This window comes from Labrus bergylta, chromosome 9, assembly GCF_963930695.1.
Source record: "Labrus bergylta chromosome 9, fLabBer1.1, whole genome shotgun sequence".
Lineage (NCBI taxonomy): Eukaryota > Metazoa > Chordata > Actinopteri > Labriformes > Labridae > Labrus > Labrus bergylta.
In genome coordinates, this window is record NC_089203.1 from 16,202,647 (window position 1) to 16,224,145 (window position 21,499).

At 42.1% G+C, this 21,499-nt stretch overlaps 7 protein-coding genes across 38 annotated transcripts in view; all 7 read right to left on the reverse strand.

The window, feature by feature from the left end:
* The window catches only part of LOC109979913 (protocadherin gamma-A11-like), a 312,688-nt gene that overhangs the window by 122,245 nt on the left and 168,944 nt on the right, over positions 1-21,499 (reverse strand). The window lies entirely within an intron of this gene.
* LOC109976097 (protocadherin gamma-A7-like) lies at positions 576-3,064 on the reverse strand. The gene is made up of 2 exons (XM_065958677.1): positions 2,694-3,064; positions 576-1,400 (listed from the first exon to the last, which is right to left on the reverse strand). Exons 1-2 carry the CDS (start codon positions 3,042-3,044, stop codon positions 579-581), a joined length of 1,173 nt encoding a protein of 390 aa, XP_065814749.1. The 5' UTR covers positions 3,045-3,064; the 3' UTR covers positions 576-578.
* Positions 4,488-7,307, reverse strand: LOC114920709 (protocadherin gamma-A2-like). Its single transcript, XM_065958692.1, has one exon. It carries the CDS (start codon positions 6,900-6,902, stop codon positions 4,503-4,505), a length of 2,400 nt encoding a protein of 799 aa, XP_065814764.1. The 5' UTR covers positions 6,903-7,307; the 3' UTR covers positions 4,488-4,502.
* LOC136179940 (protocadherin gamma-A2-like) lies at positions 7,983-11,186 on the reverse strand. Its single transcript, XM_065958690.1, has one exon. The coding sequence runs from the start codon at positions 10,431-10,433 to the stop codon at positions 8,034-8,036; it is 2,400 nt and encodes a 799-aa protein (XP_065814762.1). The 5' UTR covers positions 10,434-11,186; the 3' UTR covers positions 7,983-8,033.
* LOC136179935 (protocadherin gamma-A5-like) lies at positions 11,253-14,019 on the reverse strand. Its single transcript, XM_065958681.1, has one exon. It carries the CDS (start codon positions 14,013-14,015, stop codon positions 11,574-11,576), a length of 2,442 nt encoding a protein of 813 aa, XP_065814753.1. The 5' UTR covers positions 14,016-14,019; the 3' UTR covers positions 11,253-11,573.
* LOC136179931 (protocadherin gamma-A7-like) lies at positions 14,624-18,006 on the reverse strand. Its single transcript, XM_065958672.1, has 2 exons — positions 16,954-18,006; positions 14,624-15,666 (listed from the first exon to the last, which is right to left on the reverse strand). Exons 1-2 carry the CDS (start codon positions 17,309-17,311, stop codon positions 14,624-14,626), a joined length of 1,401 nt encoding a protein of 466 aa, XP_065814744.1. The 5' UTR covers positions 17,312-18,006.
* On the reverse strand, positions 17,988-21,415 carry LOC114920707 (protocadherin beta-15-like). Its single transcript, XM_029279043.2, has 2 exons — positions 18,131-21,415; positions 17,988-18,035 (listed from the first exon to the last, which is right to left on the reverse strand). The coding sequence occupies exons 1-2, from the start codon at positions 20,702-20,704 to the stop codon at positions 17,988-17,990; spliced, it is 2,622 nt and encodes an 873-aa protein (XP_029134876.2). The 5' UTR covers positions 20,705-21,415.

Below are 21,499 nucleotides of genomic sequence, written 5' to 3' on the forward strand. Positions count from 1 at the left end.
ACACGAATGTCTGCAAGTTAAGAAGTATTGTAGCCCCTCAGTTGGAAGAGAAACCAGATGTACAAAACATGCCAGCGATTTAACGTCAAATGCTGAACCTTATAGAAGACAAGCAGAGCTGAATTTAAACTGAAAATTTACCCCATTCATAACCAGGCAGCATTGTTTTCATCCTTCAAGAGGCTCATGCAAATTCTTAACAAAAACAGGCCCAAATTTGTTCCTGGAGCTGCTATGTTTTTATGCACGTACTGAAAGAAAGACAGTCATGGTCTTGACAGCTTAACTTATGAGTGTACCATTTCCAGCGATAATTAATTATCTTTTTAGTAAAATAAAGTCAAAATAATCGATTCAAGTCGTTCAAATCATACCGTTCAAACGGCGATAAGTGAAACAAAGAAACACTCAGAAATGAATCCAAGGAAACATGTATCATGCTTTATCACAAATCAACTTCGATAAAATATGAAGACAAGTTCAAAAACCAGGAGAGGGGGGACACAAAATCTAAAGTGTCTGCTGAATGAGCCCATATTCCACAAGAAATACTAAAGTACTCATTTAGTAAGTCAAGTTTACAATTTTTTTCGACGTGTTGCATTCTGTTTAAAACTTAAATGAGAATAACTTAAATGTCTGACCTCTAGAGGAGAGTCTGGTTCATCCAGGATGCTCTTCTCACTCTGTATCCTCTGCATGGTCCCTGTAGAACTGGGGTCCATTATCAGCACGTTCTGACTACCAGCTCCGCCGAACTTACAGTCACTCTTTCTGGAGTCAGTCGTCCTGCACACCTCGTAATTGTACACGTGCTGGAGAGTCCCTGTGCCCAAAGTGTCTGAGTAACGTGGTGGATAATATGGAATCACAGGGAGGTTGGAGTGATACAGGGTGCGAGACTGTCTCCATCTGTAGATTTTCACTGATATAATAACCACCACACACGTGATGAAGAGGAAGGACACTACAGCCAAAGCCAGCACTAAGTAAAAAGTCAGGTTGTCATTGTACTCCTTGTCGTGTGTAAAGTCAGTGAACTCAGACAACACTTCAGGGAAGCTGTCCGCCACCGCCACGTTAACAATGACTGCAGCTGAACGAGACGGCTGCCCGTTGTCCTCCACTATAACAGTCAGTCTTTGTTTCACAGCATCTTTATCATTCACTTGGCGGATAGTTCTGATTTCTCCATTCTGTAAGCCCACTTCAAACAGCGCCCTGTCTGTGGCTTTCTGCAGTTTATACGAGAGCCAGGCATTCTGTCCAGAGTCCACATCAACAGCCACCACTTTAGTCACCAGGTAGCCCACATCTGCTGCACGAGGCACCATCTCAGCCACCACTGACCCACCAGTCTGGACTGGGTACAGGACCTGAGGGGGGTTATCGTTCTGGTCCTGGATCACTATTTTCACTGTCACGTTGCTGCTGAGTGGAGGGGAGCCTCCATCCTGCGCTTTGACGCGGAAGTGGAAGTCTTTGATCTGCTCGTAGTCAAAAGATCGCACTGCATGGATGACTCCACTATCAGCACTGACTGAAACATATGAGGAGACTGGCACTCCGTTAACAGAGGAGTCTTCCAGGATATAAGAAACACGGGCATTCTGGTTCCAGTCAGCGTCTCTGGCTTTCACTGTGAATATAGAGAGGCCTGGTGTGTTGTTTTCTACAATGTAGGCCTCATATGAGCTCCTCTCAAAGACAGGCGCGTTGTCATTCACATCAGAGATCTGTAAGGTGAGAGTGACGCTGCTGGAGAGAGAGGGCACTCCCTCATCAGAACACGTCACTGTGATGTTATATTGAGAAGCGACCTCTCTGTCTAAATCACTGTCTGTTGTTAAACTGAAAAAACTATTTGATGCGGATGAAATTGTGAATGGAATATTGTCGTTAATATAACATTTTACTTTTCCATTTTCACCAAAGTCTGGATCTTGGATATTTATCATTGTAACAACAGTGCCAGGCTGAATGTCCTCTTTTATTACACTGGACTTGGACATTACATTGATAGCAGGTATGTTGTCATTTATGTCAGTTATTTCAACTATAATTTTGCATGAGTCAGTTAATCCTCCTTCATCAATGGCCTGGACATGTATTTGGTATTGTCGCTTTTTTTCAAAGTCAGTGTTGCCAATCAGTGTAACTTCTCCAGTCTCTTTGTTTATCTCAAACAATTCTGACACATTGTCCAGTAGATTCAATATAGCATAAGATATTTTGCCATTGGGACCTTCGTCTAAGTCAGAAGCACTGACGATTACTACTTGCGTCCCCTGGGGTGAATTTTCTCTTATGATAGATTTGTAGATTTTCTGTGTAAAAACTGGAGCATTGTCATTATAATCGAGCACACTGATGTGAATCTGAACTGTCCCGGAGAGCAGCGGTTCACCTCCGTCCACTGCAGTCAATATAAGCGATAGACTATCCTCTTTTTCTCGATCTAAAGGTTTCTGTAAAACCATTTCTACCATCTTACTTCCATCTGCTTGATTTTGCAGCCTTAAAACAAAGTTATCGGTCGGCTTTAACATGTAACTTTGAAGGCCATTACCACCAACATCCAGATCCATTGCTTGTTGTAACAAGAACACTGCACCTGTGATAGCTGACTCACTAATTCTGAATTTCATTTCCCCCCTTTTAAAAATCGGGGCGTTGTCGTTAATATCCATAACTTGGACAGTGATACTATAAAATTCCATAGGATTCTCTAGGATGACCTGGAAATGCAAAGCGCAGGGCACCGCCTGTGCGCAGATCGCCTCTCTGTCTATCCTCTCTTTGACGAGGAGGACCCCCTTCTCTTTATTCAACTCGATGTACTCCGTACTGTCTCCCGTATATATGCGAGCATTTCCTGATCTCAGCCTTTTCACATCCAAACCCAAATCCTGCGCGATATCCCCAACGAAAGAGCCTTTTGGCATTTCTTCTGGGATGGAATAGCTGACCTGCCCAACAACAGAATTGAAATAGAGAACCGCGATAAAGAGCAGCACTTGCCGTGTCATTGTTCTCTCCGTCATGTTCCTGCAAAATGTAACGAGACAAATTCCAGTAAAATGATTTCTGATCTTCAGAGGGAATCCTTGAATGTCCCCAGGATGGATATCATCCCCAAAAATCCACAAGTTACAATTTTAGAAGAACAATATTCGTCCAAATATACGTTTAGATCTCTGATCTCCGAAATATGCACTGCTCCTCCTGTTTTCCTCTCGAGCTTTAATACATGATGGGGGAGGTACTGCTGAATACTTCTCCTGAACTCACACTGACTGGCCAACAGCGGCCCTAAGAGTTCAATATGCTGAACTACAGAATACTGAGGAAAAAGGGAAATATTTTCTATTCATCTTTCCAAGTCATATGTGCAGGCGTCAGATTTACTACAAACAGTATATTAAAAAAAATTACAGGTATGTAGGTTTTTAAAACATGTTTGTATCAGCCTGAGAGGTCAGTAAAAAAGTAATGAAATAAAAAAGGCAATTTTCCTTTATCTCGTTCTCTCCCAAACAGACAGAAACACAGATAAACAGGCATTCTAACGGACACACACACACGCTACCGGAACTTGCTCTGTACACAATGCCATTGTAAAGCTATAATATCACACCCCTTTCCAAGTTGTCTATAGTTTGTAAAATTGTAAATCAAAATAATTGAGTACATATACCTAACACGTATCACCCACTGATGTATCATGGACAAGTCAGCCGAGAAAGACATCCAGGGTTTAATGGATGTTGTTAAATCGGGTGCTACCAACTGCTAGGAAACACCGCAGTTAAACTGAGGATTTATCATATCTTACCATGTAAAGTCAAGTGGTGTACAAGTGTTTAATTTTTCAAAGATTAAAGAGGGGGCCACCAAGTGTTCTTATGCAGTCTATTGTAAATGTGTACAGGCACATAAATTCATAAATCATTGTTTTTATCTCTTTAAGCAAATGTATAGACTATCAAGACTAAAAATATATATTCTAAATTAATTATAAACTATGAAATTATTTTTTAATTTAAACAGAACACCCTGCAGCCATGAATAGTTTGACAGTTTAACATCCAAACCTCTCGAAATGAGACAGACTGTGGCGCTGTCCGAGGTGCTGAAATTAAAAAAAAAAAATAGGTTCAACACTATAAGCATTTCCAGTAATAGAAAGCGCAAGGCTGCGACATCTATTGAAATGAGAGAGAAAAAAAACTTATTCTTACAATGATATGAATCCCAGGGACACAAATCAACAAGGGCATTCAGAAGTATGGTAAAATAGTTGACTCATATTCAGTCAATACAAAACTGTTATAATACGCAAAAGTGCAACTATGTAGCCAACGTTACTGAGTCATAGGGAAGATGAGCTCACTTGACTGAATAAATGAATATGGCCAAACACTTCCAATGAGATCAATTTATAACATTCTACAACCAAGAGACAGGATATCGAACCTATGTGTGAAAAGAAATATTTTCTTTCAGGTAAAACTGACCTCTAGAGGAGAATCTGGTTCATCCAGGATGCTCTTCTCACTCTGTATCCTCTGCATGGTCCCTGTAGAACTGGGGTCCATTATCAGCACGTTCTGACTACCAGCTCTGCCGAACTTACAGTCACTCTTTCTGGAGTCAGTCGTCCTGCACACCTCGTAATTGTACACGTGCTGGAGAGTCCCTGTGCCCAAAGTGTCTGAGTAACGTGGTGGATAATATGGAATCACAGGGAGGTTGGAGTGATACATGGTGCGAGACTGTCTCCATCTGTAGATTTTCACTGATATAATAACCACCACACACGTGATGAAGAGGAAGGACACTACAGCCAAAGCCAGCACTAAGTAAAAAGTCAGGTTGTCATTATACTCCTTGTCGTGTGTAAAGTCAGTGAACTCAGACAGCACTTCAGGGAAGCTGTCCGCCACCGCCACGTTAACAATGACTGCAGCTGAACGAGACGGCTGCCCGTTGTCCTCCACTATAACAGTCAGTCTTTGTTTCACAGCATCTTTATCATTCACTTGACGGATAGTTCTGATTTCTCCATTCTGTAAGCCCACTTCAAACAGCGCCCTGTCTGTGGCTTTCTGCAGTTTATACGAGAGCCAGGCATTCTGTCCAGAGTCCACATCAACAGCCACCACTTTAGTCACCAGGTAGCCCACATCTGCTGCACGAGGCACCATCTCAGCCACCACTGACCCACCAGTCTGGACTGGGTACAAGACCTGAGGGGGGTTATCGTTCTGGTCCTGGATAACCATTTTGACTGTCACGTTGCTGCTGAGTGGAGGGGAGCCTCCATCCTGCGCTTTGACGCGGAACTGAAAGTCTTTGATCTGCTCGTAGTCAAAAGATCGCACTGCATGGATGACTCCACTATCAGCACTGACGGAAACATATGAGGAGACTGGCACTCCGTTAATAGAGAAGTCCTCCAGGATGTAAGAAACACGGGCATTCTGGTTCCAGTCAGCGTCTCTGGCTTTCACTGTGAATATAGAGAGGCCTGGTGTGTTGTTTTCTACAATGTAGGCCTCATATGAGCTCCTCTCAAAGACAGGCGCGTTGTCATTTACATCAGAGATCTGTAAGGTGAGAGTGACGCTGCTGGAGAGAGAGGGCACTCCCTCATCAGAACACGTCACTGTGATGTTATACTCAGAGGCGATCTCTCTGTCTAAATCACTGTCTGTCACTAAACTATAGAAATTATTCGTCGATGTTTTTAAAGTGAAGGGTAAATGTTCATTGATAAAACATTGCACTTTTCCGTTTTCTCCTGAGTCCTTGTCCTCGATGTTAATCATTGTAACAACGGTATTAAGTTTGGCATCCTCTGAAATAACAGTTGACTTTGACATTATGTCAATTTCCGGCTTGTTGTCATTTACATCCTGAACATCGACAATTAACTTACAGGAGTCTGTGAGCCCTCCGTCATCACTTGCAAGCAAATTTATCTGATAGTTTCGCGATTCTTCAAAGTCAATATTTCCAATTACAGTAACTTCGCCATTTTTTTCATTTACCTGAAACACTTTTCTGATATCATCTAAGCTATTTGTAATAGAATATGTTATTTTACCGTATGAGCCTTGATCGGCATCTGAGGCTGTAACAGTGGCAACAACGGTGCCTTTAGGTGAATTTTCAGTAACTGTAGCCTTGTATGTTGGCTGTGTAAAAACAGGGGCATTATCATTAGCGTCTAAAACTGTGATGACAATAAGCATTGTTCCTGACATCTGCGGCTCTCCTCCATCTACAGCAGTCAAGACGAGAGATATCTGCTCCTGTTTCTCCCTGTCCAAAGGCTTCTGTAGCACCATCTCTACGTTTTTATTACCGTCAGCGTTATTGTGCAGTTTTAGAGCAAAATTATCAGTCGGTTTTAACTCGTAGTTTCTAAGATCGTTGATTCCTACATCAAGATCCACAGCTCTTTTAAGCACGAATTTAGCTCCAATCACTGCGGATTCGCTTATTTTAAATTGCATCTCACTTTTTTCAAATGTAGGTGCGTTATCGTTGATATCTGTGATCTGGACAGTAACACTGTAAAATTCCATTGGATTCTCTAAAATAATCTGGAAATGCAAAGCACACGGCGTCGTCTGTCTGCAGAGCGCCTCTCTGTCGATTCTCTGTTTAACAAGGAGGACTCCTCTCTCTCTGTTCAGCTCCATGTATTCGTCGCTGTCTCTGGTATAAATCCGAGCCTTACCGGATGCCAGACGTTTCGTTTCCAAACCCAAATCTTGTGCAATGTTACCGACTAAAGATCCTCTGGCCATTTCCTCCGGAATAGTGTAGCTGACTTGTCCCAGCACTGATCCGACGGAGAGGAGACAGAAAAACAGCAGAACTTGCCCTGTCATTGTTCAGCCGAAACGTTTCCGTATGATTCAGTGTCGTATCCCGTTAGTCTGATATCGATTCCAGTTATGAACGCTAACTCGTCATTTTTTTCCTCATAAGCGGACAAAGACTGAAATTTCACGTCTTCTTTCAAAATATCCTGCACGAATATGGTAGTGGTTCTTTCTCGTCGAGCTCTTTCTTTATTATGTAGATGAACAATGGGAGGTGCTGCTCCAACCCTACTGTCAGCCGTTCACATTCTGGTCAACAGCGGCCCTAAGAGTTCACAGTATAAAACTGCAGAAAACCAACTCAGATGACTCTTTGTTCAGAACTCTTGCTTACAACCTTTTTAAAGTTTAATGAAAGTGAGCTGAAATGTAGTTGAAATAAAACGATTAAACCGTTGAATAATTTGAATGTTTTGTAATACTATTTAGCCATTATTGCAGTCGTTTTAATACAAGAATTGTATGTAAAGACGAAGTAATAAACGTATTTTTTAGTATTTAAAATGATCACACAAAATGATCAAGTTCGTCAAAAAATCATGAAACTCAACTGTTATTGTACTTTTAGGAGAAAAAAAATGGTAAAAATGGCTATCAGTGATTGGAGGTGAAAGGAGCTGATAAAGTAACTGTCTCTCTCCAAGGTCCTGAAAATATATACTGCTTACTGAAAAGAATCACTGCACAAGTCCTCTCAACAAAACACGAAATGATGTTCGAAATTAAGACAACATTTAACAGACTGATGCCCCCAGAAACGACCTATACCTGCCACGAAAGCAAATGTAAACTCATGAATCTATTGAGTACTCGTCTGGTTTAACATAAGTGACCAACGCCTGACAGAGTCCGTGTTTGAGTTCTGCAGGCAGTATAGAAAACCAGCTGCGAGTCCACACACAAAGCAAAGTCACATAAAACCATAGTAGGACATTATTGTATATCAGGAATGTTAAGTTAAGGAATGAACCCACACTTGAACTCAAAGTAGGAAACTGCTTAAATAGAACTACTGAATAGATGGTTTAGGATAACAATGGGGTGATGATCAAATCTTGACATCCTGCATCCATTATACCAAAAACTCGGTGTTTGAGATTTAAATTATGTAAAATGTAAAGGTGCATAAAAACAATCTTAAATCAGTCTGACCTCTAGAGGAGAATCTGGTTCATCCAGGATGCTCTTCTCACTCTGTATCCTCTGCATGGTCCCTGTACAACTGGGGTCCATTATCAGCACGTTCTGACTACCAGCTCTGCCGAACTTACAGTCACTCTTTCTGGAGTCAGTCGTCCTGCACACCTCGTAATTGTACACGTGCTGGAGAGTCCCTGTGCCCAAAGTGTCTGAGTAACGTGGTGGATAATATGGAATCACAGGGAGGTTGGAGTGAAACAGGGTGCGAGACTGTCTCCATCTGTAGATTTTCACTGATATAATAACCACTACACACGTGATGAAGAGGAAGGACACTACAGCCAAAGCCAGCACTAAGTAAAAAGTCAGGTTGTCATTATACTCCTTGTCGTGTGTAAAGTCAGTGAACTCAGACAGCACTTCAGGGAAGCTGTCTGCCACCGCCACGTTAACAATGACTGCAGCTGAACGAGACGGCTGCCCGTTGTCCTCCACTATAACAGTCAGTCTTTGTTTCACAGCATCTTTATCATTCACTTGGCGGATAGTTCTGATTTCTCCATTCTGTAAGCCCACTTCAAACAGCGCCCTGTCTGTGGCTTTCTGCAGTTTATACGAGAGCCAGGCATTCTGTCCAGAGTCCACATCAACAGCCACCACTTTAGTCACCAGGTAGCCCACATCTGCTGCACGAGGCACCATCTCAGCCACCACTGATCCACCAGTCTGGACTGGGTACAGGACCTGAGGGGGGTTGTCGTTCTGGTCCTGGATCACTATTTTCACTGTCACGTTGCTACTGAGTGGAGGGGAGCCTCCATCCTGTGCTTTGACGCGGAAGTGAAAGTCTTTGATCTGCTCGTAGTCAAAAGAGCGAACTGCATGGATGACTCCACTATCAGCACTGACGGAAACATATGAGGAGACTGGCACTCCGTTAATAGAGAAGTCCTCCAGGATGTAAGAAACACGGGCATTCTGGTTCCAGTCAGCGTCTCTGGCTTTCACTGTGAATATAGAGAGGCCTGGTGTGTTGTTTTCTACAATGTAGGCCTCATATGAGCTCCTCTCAAAGACAGGCGCGTTGTCATTCACATCAGAGATCTGTAATGTGAGAGTGACGCTGCTGGAGAGAGAGGGCACTCCCTCATCAGAACACGTCACTGTGATGTTATACTGAGAAGCGATCTCTCTGTCCAATTCACTGTCTGTCACTAAACTATAGAAATTATTTGAAGATGTTTTTAAAATGAAAGGTATATTTTCTTTAACAAAACATTTGACGATGCCGTTTTCTTCTGAATCTAGATCCTCAATATTTATCATTGTCACAACTGTATTAAGTTTGGCATCTTCTGATAATACAGTGGACTTCGACATTATATTTATTTCAGGCTTGTTGTCATTTACATCTATTACATCAACAATTAACTTACAGGAGTCTGTAAGTCCTCCTTCATCACTGGCAAGTACATTTATCTCAAAATGTCTGGACTTTTCGAAGTCAATGTTTCCAGTTAAAGACATTTCTCCGTTTTCCTGATCCACCTCAAACATTTTTCTGACATTTTCTAATGTATTCGTGACTGAATATGTTATTTTACCGTATGAGCCTTGATCTGCATCTGAGGCTGTAACAGTGGCAACAACGGTGCCTTTAGGTGAATTTTCAGTAACTGTAGCCTTGTATGTTGGCTGTGTAAAAACAGGGGCATTATCATTAGCGTCTAAAACTGTGATAACAATAAGCATTGTTCCTGACATCTGCGGATCTCCTCCATCTACAGCAGTCAAGACCAGAGATATCTGCTCCTGTTTCTCCCTGTCCAAAGGCTTCTGTAGCACCATCTCTACGTTTTTATTACCGTCAGCGTTATTGTGCAGTTTTAGAGCAAAATTATCAGTCGGTTTTAATTCGTAGTTCTGAACACCATTATTACCAACATCTAGATCCACAGCTCTTTCCAGCACAAATTTAGCTCCGATCACGGCTGACTCGCTTATTTTAAATTGGATCTCTTTTTTTTCAAAGGTTGGTGCATTATCGTTAATATCTGTGATCTGGACAGTAACACTGTAAAATTCCATTGGATTCTCTAAAATAATCTGGAAATCTAAAGCACAAAGCGCAGTCTCTGTGCACAACACCTCTCTGTCGATTCTCTCTTTGACGAGGAGGACTCCTCTTTCTCTGTTCAGCTCGATGTACTCGTTGCTGTTCCTCGTATAGATCTTAGCTTTGCCGGAAATCAGACGTTTACTTTCCAAACCTAAATCCTGCGCTATGTTTCCCACTAAAGAGTTTTTCGCCATTTCCTCCGGAATAGAGTAGGTGACCTGCCCGAAAACTGAGTCGAGTGAAAGCAGCGACATAAACAACAGTACTTGCCAATTCATTGTTCTTTCAGATTTGTCCCTCAGTGAGGCTCCACAGTCCGTTTGTAATCCAAACACCAAATACACCCCAGATTCAAAATGTAAATATCATATGAACAGCTCCAAGAGTCACTTGTTGTTAAAATGCTTTACCAGTCGAAATTTCTCCTCTTTAAAAAAAAGAAATCCCGCAGCCAGGCTCGCCAGCCTTTTCCCCGTCGAGTTCTGTCTGTACTGTGTCGACGTTAGAAGGGAGGTGCTGCTGCAAACCTGCTCTCTTCCGTTGACAATCTGGTCAACAGCGGCCCTAAGAGTCCACATAACAAAACTACAGAAGACTAACTAAAATATAACTCAAAAGAAGATACTTTAAACAATCTAAAATTGTGTTAAGATAAATCTTCTCCAGTAATATATTGGAATTTACAAATGATTTTAAACGGAAAAAGGTCGTCGAAATGAATCCTTTTAACTGATAAATCACAGTAAAAATGTACATAGAGAACATGTAAACACAGTTGGAGAAATTGTTGTTGTGTAATGTTTCAAGTGTGCCAGGGATCAGTGGATATAAATTCAAAATGTACTACTGCAAAGGGGCAAAACACGGATAATGTAGTTACTATATTATGATGCTGTTTATGGCTAAATAAAATAGAGAACCAAATAAGAGCCATATATCTAACAGTGGAAACGACAGTTAATAGCAAGTATGCAACATGTGGCTCTACTATTTATGTCACTATCTGAAGTCCTGAAGAGAATTAAATGTGACACATTTAAAATCATTAGACTGCAAAACCTCTTTGTATAAGATAAATAAAGTATATTTGGAAATATATGGAACAATAAAAACAATCTATCTGCGTTTTCTATTATCAACACTACAATTTACGACGAAGCAAACCCATAACTATTGGAAAAAATAAAATCATGCAGTGTTTTAGAAAGGAGGTTGAGGTTAGCATACATTTACAGATAATTTGGCGAAAGATCACGTGACCGATACCCAAATTCCAAAGTAATTAAACCACTTAAAATATATTCAAATATTGCCACATTAAAACAAGTATTAATTAAAATGAATATGGTATGGTAAGCTTTCTATCACTTTCAGAATGTGTATAACTTCAAAATAATTATGAAAACACTGCAGCTGTTTTAAAGCATTCTAACCTCAAGAGGAGAATCTGGTTCATCCAGGATGCTCTTCTCACTCTGTATCCTCTGCATGGTCCCTGTAGAACTGGGGTCCATTATCAGCACGTTCTGACTACCAGCTCTGCCGAACTTACAGTCACTCTTTCTGGAGTCAGTCGTCCTGCACACCTCGTAATTGTACACGTGCTGGAGAGTCCCTGTGCCCAAAGTGTCTGAGTAACGTGGTGGATAATATGGAATCACAGGGAGGTTAGAGTGAAACAGGGTGCGAGACTGTCTCCATCTGTAGATTTTCACTGATATAATAACCACTACACACGTGATGAAGAGGAAGGATACTACAGCCAAAGCCAGCACTAAGTAAAAAGTCAGGTTGTCATTGTACTCCTTGTCGTGTGTAAAGTCAGTGAACTCAGACAGCACTTCAGGGAAGCTGTCCGCCACCGCCACGTTAACAATGACTGCAGCTGAACGAGACGGCTGCCCGTTGTCCTCCACTATAACAGTCAGTCTTTGTTTCACAGCATCTTTATCATTCACTTGGCGGATAGTTCTGATTTCTCCATTCTGTAAGCCCACTTCAAACAGCGCCCTGTCTGTGGCTTTCTGCAGTTTATACGAGAGCCAGGCATTCTGTCCAGAGTCCACATCAACAGCCACCACTTTAGTCACCAGGTAGCCCACATCTGCTGCACGAGGCACCATCTCAGCCACCACTGATCCACCAGTCTGGACTGGGTACAGGACCTGAGGGGGGTTGTCGTTCTGGTCCTGGATCACTATTTTGACTGTCACATTGCTGCTGAGTGGAGGGGAGCCTCCATCTTGAGCTTTGACGGTGAATTCAAGCAGCTTAATTTGTTCATAATCAAAAGACCGCACTGCGTGTAGGACTCCAGTTTCGGTGTTTATGGAAACATAAGACGATATTGGGCTGCCACTAACCTGCGAGTCTTCCAAAAAGTATGAAATTCTAGCGTTTTGATGCCAGTCAGAATCTCGTGCACTCACGCTGAATATTGTTTTGCCGGGGACATTATTTTCTATGATGAAAGCAGAATATTTTTGTTCAGTAAAGAGTGGAGAATTATCATTTACATCAGAAATCTTTAGCAGTAAAGTAGTTTTTGTAGAAAGTGGGGGTGACCCTAAATCAGTTGCAGTTATGGTTATGTTATATTCTGGTGTTGTTTCACGATCAAATGGTACATCTGAAAGCAAATTGTAATAATTTGTTAAAGAAGACTGGATTTTGAAGGGAAGAAAATAATCTAATGAACATGTTATTTGACCGTTTCTCTCAGAGTCTGCATCTTTGACATTAAAAACAGCTATAGTCGTGCCAGGAGGGACATCCTCTGAAATCAGGCTGGCGAAGGACATTATATTTATAACTGGAGAATTATCATTTACGTCAGCGACGTCAATCACGACTTTTGTTGCGTCACTAAGGCCGCCCTGGTCTTTAGCAATTACTCTGATTTCGTATTTTTTGTCTTTCTCGAAATCTATTACATCAGCAACAGTTATTTTACCAGATAAACTGTCTATTTCAAAATGTCCTCCAGACTTTCCTTTAACATTGGAAAACATATATGTAATCAATCCATTCGACCCACTGTCGGCATCTGAAGCATTTACAGTTGTAATATATGTACCCACTGGGGCATTTTCTGTCACTGCAGCAGAATAAATGGACTGATTAAAAACAGGAGGATTGTCGTTGACATCAAGGACAGTAATTTCTATATTTACTGTACCAGATCGTTGAGGCGTTCCTCCGTCTACTGCAATGAGTTTCAAAGTGAGGTGTGGATGCATCTCTCTGTCTAATGGCTTCTGTAAAATCATCACAGCAAATTGGATTCCATCAGCGTTGGACTGTTGCTTTAAAACAAAATTGTCATTCGGAGTTAAAACATAATTTTTCAAGCCGTGAATCCCTGAATCGGGGTCATATGCGCTTTCTAAGTCGAAATGAGATAATATTGTTGCAGATTCACTAATTTCTAGATTAATTACGTTACTTTTGAATGTTGGCGAGTGGTCATTCACATCTAATATTTCTACGGTCACTCTGTGCAGTTCAATTGGATTTTCCAAAATTATTTCGAAGCTGAAGCTGCACGGTGTCACGTCTCCACAGAGCTCTTCTCTGTCGATCCTTTCATTCACAACTAGAATCCCTTTGTCTGTCTTCAGCTCGGTGTAGTGATGGTTTTCTCCAGTAACGATACGAGCCCGGCCGGAACGGAGCCTTTTCAGATCCAAACCAAGATCCTGGGCTATGTTACCGATCAGAGAACCTTTCTTCATCTCCTCCGGTATTGAATAACGGATTTGACCGTTGATGGTGCAAACCATGAACACAAGATTGAATAATTGCCATGTAAGTGTCTCACAGAGTAGCCATTTTCCCCATCCGTGCTGGCGTATCCCCATGGCGCACGGAGTGAAAATCCTCAAAGTAACTGAAAATGATTCCCCAGCGACAGGAAATATATATTTACAATCCAGTCCAACAATACTGCATCAATTACAAACGATTATTAGTTCTGAAAAACGGCTCTTTCAAATCGACTGTATTTCCATCGAGTGCACCCTGGTATGAACACTGTATTTCTCCCTCCTCTTTCCCTCCTACATACCAGCAACCACACTAGACTCGGTTTTACTGATCAACAGCGTCTCTTAGAGTACAAACGGAGGAAGTACCAGACAAACTGCAATCTGATTAGAAAGATCAACACTTTTCTATCAAAATTAATGTGAGAACGAACATGATGGCAATACAACCTGCCCCCCAACCCACAAAAAAAGTAAAAATTGAGTATCAAAAGATTTATACATAAAAAACACACTCCATGATTAAACTACTGGCAGAAAGATAACAACTTTAAGCAATAAACAACTCTGTGTGTAACCAGCACTGCACCTGTCTCCGGGCCACAGCCCACATAGAAAGAGTTTTACCTATAAAGTGTTGAGTACTTTAGACAGAGAGAAGTAGACAATGAAGTTAAAAAGTAACACCAACTACAGCACGTCCCTTAGCATGTGTATCCCCCCCTCCCCCAAAGCTCTCTTAAAAAGCCACAGCAACGACTTTCCAGTTGTGTCGATGTGAAATGAAATAACATTGTTACACCAAATCGGTTTCTAAGTATTTGTTTTAAAGTTCTAAATGAAAAGAATACAGCATACGGTGAAAATGTAGCCTCTGTCCATGGTGCTGAAAATGACAATATGGCTTCGAAACAGTTCACGATCAACCAAACACAGAAAGCAGAACAGCAGCAAATAACAGGCTTCATTATTTCACTAACCTCTAGAGGAGAGTCTGGTTCATCCAGGATGCTCTTCTCACTCTGTATCCGCTGCATGGTCCCTGTAGAACTGGGGTCCATTATCAGCACGTTCTGACTACCAGCTCTGCCGAACTTACAGTCACTCTTTCTGGAGTCAGTCGTCCTGCACACCTCGTAATTGTACACGTGCTGGAGAGTCCCTGTGCCCAAAGTGTCTGAGTAACGTGGTGGATAATATGGAATCACAGGGAGGTTGGAGTGATACAGAGTGCGAGACTGTCTCCATCTGTAGATTTTCACTGATATAATAACCACTACACACGTGATGAAGAGGAAGGACACTACAGCCAAAGCCAGCACTAAGTAAAAAGTCAGGTTGTCATTGTACTCCTTGTCGTGTGTAAAGTCAGTGAACTCAGACAGCACTTCAGGGAAGCTGTCCGCCACCGCCACGTTAACAATGACTGCAGCTGAACGAGACGGCTGCCCGTTGTCCTCCACTATAACAGTCAGTCTTTGTTTCACAGCATCTTTATCATTCACTTGGCGGATAGTTCTGATTTCTCCATTCTGTAAGCCCACTTCAAACAGCGCCCTGTCTGTGGCTTTCTGCAGTTTATACGAGAGCCAGGCATTCTGTCCAGAGTCCACATCAACAGCCACCACTTTAGTCACCAGATAGCCCACATCTGCTGCACGAGGCACCATCTCAGCCACCACTGATCCACCAGTCTGGACTGGGTACAGGACCTGAGGGGGGTTGTCATTCTGGTCTTGAATATTTAATTGCAGCGTGGTATTGCTGCTTAAAGGCGGAGAACCTCCATCCTGCGCTTTCACACATATGTTTAGATTTTTAATTTGCTCAAAGTCAAATGATCGAACAGCCTGTATAACTCCGTCTTCTGCGTTAACAGATATATAAGTAGATATGGGGTAACCATTCAACTGACTGTCAATTAGCAGGTAAGATACACGTGCGTTAGGCCCGGAGTCCGAGTCGTGTGCCTTCAAGGAAAACACAGATAATCCTGGCGAATTATTCTCCATAATGTTGGCTTCATAATAACGCTGTTCAAATACGGGTGCATTGTCATTGACGTCGGATATTCGAAGTGTTATTGTCTTGTTAGTTGACATTGATGGGCTCCCTTCATCCACAGCTGTAAACGTGATGTTGTAAACAGGATTACGCTCCCTATCAAGGACACCATTTGTCACCAGAGTGTAATAATTCTTTAGAGATGAGTGGATTGCAAACGGGATATTGCCGTTAACTGAGCAGTCTACTTTGCCATTTTTGCCTGAATCCAGATCTTTAACGTTTATGATCGCCACAGTAGTTCCACTAGGGGAGTCCTCTGCTATAGCATTAGAAAACGAGGTTAATGTTATTACAGGGGCATTGTCATTTACATCCGTGACTTCAATTATTACTTTGGTTGATGTGCTTTGTCCGCCTTGGTCTTTAGCCTGCACACCAATCTCATAGATTTTATTCTCTTCGTAATCGATGACGCCGTTTACAGTTAAATCACCGCTGTTTTCATCCAGATTAAATAGCTCAGCCACATTACCTGACATGCGATTAAAGTGATATGAAACACGACCATTCATTCCCTCATCTGCATCTGTTGCGCTCACACGCAGCACCGAGGCTCCTTTTCGAATATTTTCTTTAACAGACGCCTTGAATAACGATTGTGTAAACACCGGAGCATTATCATTAGTGTCTCGCACAGTTACATGTATTTTCAGCGTGCCCGACCGCTGTGGCTCACCGCCGTCCACTGCAGTCAGTGTGAGAAGCAGCTTTTCTTCTCTCTCGCGGTCCAACGCATTAGAAAGATACAACTGTGCATATTTGTGACCATTTGGGCTGGACAGGACTTTAATACTGAAATGTGTTGTTGGGTGCAATGTATATCCGCCTAAAGCGTTAATGCCAACGTCAGGGTCTGTAGCACTCTCTTGTAATATTTCGGTCCCTGGAAGAGCAGATTCTACTATTTCTACATGCACTTCTTTCTCGGGAAACACCGGTGCGTTATCATTAACATCCAAAACTTCCACTACAACACTATGTAACTGCATTGGGTTCATCATTATCATTTCAAAATTCAGGCTACAGGGCGATGTCTGCCCGCAGAGCTGCTCTCTGTCTATCCTTTCCCCCACCACTAGAATCCCTTTGTCTATATCGAGCCTAACATACTCGCTGCTATCGCTGCTTACAATTCGGGCACCGCCTGATGTGAGTCGTTTAACGTCGATGCCTAAATCTTCTGCCACATTTCCTACGAAGGCGCCTTTTCTCATCTCCTCTGGGACCGAATAGCGAATCTGACAAAGTGTAAAGTCAAATAGAAAAACAAGGATGAAGGCCTGTACTTGCCATTTTACCAAGGGTTCTCTGATGAAAAAAGCCATATTTCCGAAGCAATCCACTCTACTTAAAATATGGCACAAAAAAAACGGTTTATTACCGGAGAAAGTCCTATCGTTGATGTTGTTTGAATCTAAGCTGAGACCACGAACACCTTGGTCTCAGAAACCCCGGTGAAAATGAAGACTTAAATGCCCTGCTCTGCACGGCACACTATGACAAGAATAGGAGGTGTTGCTGCATTTAAAAAAGGCTCCCAAAGTGCTTTGAAGACCAACAGCGGCCCTTACAGTTCGATGTGAAAACAGCAACTGCATAACTCCATAAAGGGGAGAACTATCTCTTTGAGTATGTCAGTAAGGAACCTGCTAACGTTTAGGAATTAAGTGGAGTGTAATTCAGTGTATGCAAGTACACGGTTTATTGAACTGAAAATAAGATAAAAGATGTAGCTGAAGCACAGAAGTAATTGCAGAGAAGAAGTAGATAAAAGGCAGTGTAATGAAAATAAATGTAATCATCTGAAATCACTCTATCGGCAAAGTATTAGATACATTTGCCTTTTTCCTCCACAATAAAATTTATATGAAAGCTGAAAAAAATGTCCAACTGCAACACACGCAAAACAGGATGACCAAAAATGTGAGATTTTTAACACATAACAGCTGATTTCATGGTGGGGACACTTCTTAATGCATAGGCCAAACACAGCCAACTGGCTCAATTAGATGAGGAGCTGTCCAACACTAGTGGTGCTGAAGTTGACCTCTAAGCAGTAAGAGTCAAGCGAAAACCCAAGCAATGTGGATTTTAAAAGTAAAAAGCATATAAGTGTATAAGGAATGATGGAGCAATAAACTAACCTCTAGAGGAGAGTCTGGTTCATCCAGGAGGCTCTTCTCACTCTGTATCCTCTGCATGGTCCCTGTAGAACTGGGGTCCATTATCAACACGTTCTGACTACCAGCTCTGCCGAACTTACAGTCACTCTTTCTGGAGTCAGTCGTCCTGCACACCTCGTAATTGTACACGTGCTGGAGAGTCCCTGTGCCCAAAGTGTCTGAGTAACGTGGTGGATAATATGGAATCACAGGGAGGTTGGAGTGAAACAGGGTGCGAGACTGTCTCCATCTGTAGATTTTCACTGATATAATAACCACTACACACGTGATGAAGAGGAAGGACACTACAGCCAAAGCCAGCACTAAGTAAAAAGTCAGGTTGTCATTGTACTCCTTGTCGTGTGTAAAGTCAGTGAACTCAGACAGCACTTCAGGGAAGCTGTCCGCCACCGCCACATTAACAACGACTGCAGCTGAACGAGACGGCTGCCCGTTGTCCTCCACTATAACAGTCAGTCTTTGTTTCACAGCATCTTTATCATTCACTTGGCGGATAGTTCTGATTTCTCCATTCTGTAAGCCCACTTCAAACAGCGCCCTGTCTGTGGCTTTCTGCAGTTTATACGAGAGCCAGGCATTCTGTCCAGAGTCCACATCAACAGCCACCACTTTAGTCACCAGGTAGCCCACATCTGCTGCACGAGGCACCATCTCAGCCACCATTGAACCACCAGTCTGGACTGGGTACAGGACCTGAGGGGGGTTGTCATTCTGGTCCTGGATCACTATTCTTACTGTAGCCACCGAAGTCAGAGGAGGGGATCCAGCATCACGAGCTGTTACGTTGAATTCAAACCACTTGATTTGCTCAAAATCAAACGACCTCACTGCATGAATGACGCCACTTTCTGAATTTGCTGACACCAGTGAAGACACAGCGACCCCATTAATCTCTTTCTCTTCTAGGAGGTAAGAAACACGAGCGTTTTGGCCCCAGTCTGCATCACTAGCACTGAGGGTGAAAACAGAAACTCCGGGAGGGTTGTTCTCAGGTACAGTCTTACTATATTCTGATTGATCAAACTTTGGTGGGCTGTCGTTCACGTCAGAAACTTTAACATTTATGGTCTTACTGCTCGACAGTGGCGGAGAGCCCTGGTCAGATACGGTGATTGTGATATTATACTCAGGAACACTTTCCCTGTCTAAAAAGTCTTCAGTTACAATCGTATAATATCCTGTTAATGAAGACTCCATTTTGAATGGGATGTCAGAGTTAATGGAGCATTTGACGACACCGTTACCGTCAGAGTCTTCGTCATCCACATTAACAACAGCTAGTGTTGTACCTGGAGGAGAGTCCTCGGATATCGAGTTTGAAAATGACATCAATTGTATTGTTGGGACGTTGTCGTTCTCGTCAATTATCTGAATAATAACTTTACACGTGTCTGTATATCCCCCGTGGTCACTGGCCTGAACGTTTAATTGATATGTTTGAGATTTTTCAAAATCCAGTTTACCTGCTACTTTAATCTCTCCAGATTTTACATTTACCTCAAAAAGCTGCCTCACCTCTCTCGTGATATGAGGAAGTGAAAATATGACATCTCCATATACACCTTTATCTGCGTCATTCGCACTGACAGTGGTCACCACTGTTCCTGCAGGAGAGTTCTCTCGGACATCTGCTTTATAAACAGGCTGACTACAGACTGGCGCATTATCATTAGCATCCAGCACACTGATATGAATACGCACCGTCCCTGATCTGTGAGGCTCTCCTCCATCTGAAGCAAGCAGCACGAGAGAGTGAGTCTCCTCTTTCTCTCGGTCCAACGGGTTTTGCAAAACCATTTCGATGTAACGCCCTCCATCAGGCTGGTTCTGTACTTCCAATTTAAAATGATCAGAGGGTTTAAGTGTATATTTTTGAATATCATTAATACCAACATCGGGGTCGTCTGCATTTACCAAAGAGAAACGAGTGCCTGACGCAACACTCTCAACAATTTTCAAACTGATCTCATCCTTTGGGAACGACGGGCTGTTATCGTTTATGTCTACTACCTCCACTGTGACCCGATAAAGCTGGATTGGATTTTCTAAAATCAACTCGAAGCTGAAGCTACAGGGCGTCGTCTTTCCGCACAGTTCTTCTCGGTCTACTCGCTCTTTAATAACGAGGGTGCCTTTGTCCCGGTTTAAATCAACGTACTGTCGACTTCCTTTCATAATAATACGAGCTTTTCCTGATATGAGCCTCGCAACATCCAGACCCAAGTCTCGAGCGATGTTTCCAACAAAAGACCCTTCTGCCTGCTCCTCCGGTACGGAGTACCGAGCCTGTCCACTCACTGAGCTCAGCATGAAAAGACAAAGAATGACAACCAGTGTTTGCCATGGGCCTCTGAAAGCGGTGATCCCAAGAAAAGACATCATAATCCAGAGCGGTATAAACGACGTAATTCCTTTCAGTGGAAAACTGGTGTAATTAAATCCAGAAATAATCAAATGAATGGCATTTTCCGCTGAAAATGTAAACGATAAATGCTGCTCTGTAAACACCTCCGAAGAGACTGTCTTCTCCCCCATCAATGAAACAAGGAATTGGATACAAGGGGCGGATCGCAGCTCTGCTCATTAAAACAGTAAGTCAATGATGTATCAACAGCGGCGCTCAGAGCCCATCCAGGGTAATGTTTGTGTGGGTATCTCAGTATGAAAACTTTAAATGTTCTATCGAAAGATAAATGCTCCCTTTCCCTTTTTTTTTTTAATTTAAAGCTTTAAATAGGCAATGTCTATTTTTTTTAATGGCCAGGTCTTGCTTCACAGCAGCATCTCAACTGTAAAATCATACTGATATAATGCAAGTCCATTTAAGCCTCATCCTGTTCAAAACACTTCAGTTATAGATGAGGATCTATATCATGATATTAAATGCATATGAGGGTTATACGAACAAATCGAAGTACATTATAAAAACTATCAAATAAAACGAACACTAAGAAATAGGTTGAAAAAAATTGTTGAATCCACTGAGACTGATGTGGGTTCAAAACTTAAACTTTTGAGGACAATATAAGTATTTGGGGGTTTGTCTAGCAGAGCAACATCCGGATAGAGGTCAGTGTGATTCTATGGAGCATATAGGGTTAACCAACATTGTATTATATTGAAGTAATGCTGTCGTTTGATTAAAGACGAAATAGCTCGCCTTTCATGACACCACGTGCAAAAGGAAAATATAAATAATCCATCTAATGCTTCAGCACCACGGACAGCGAAAAAAGATTGCCACTCTGTTTCTCAAACAGTGCTCCAAGTACTTAACCAACGTTAAAAAAAAAACAAACAAAAAAAAAAACATCAATATCAGAAGAAATA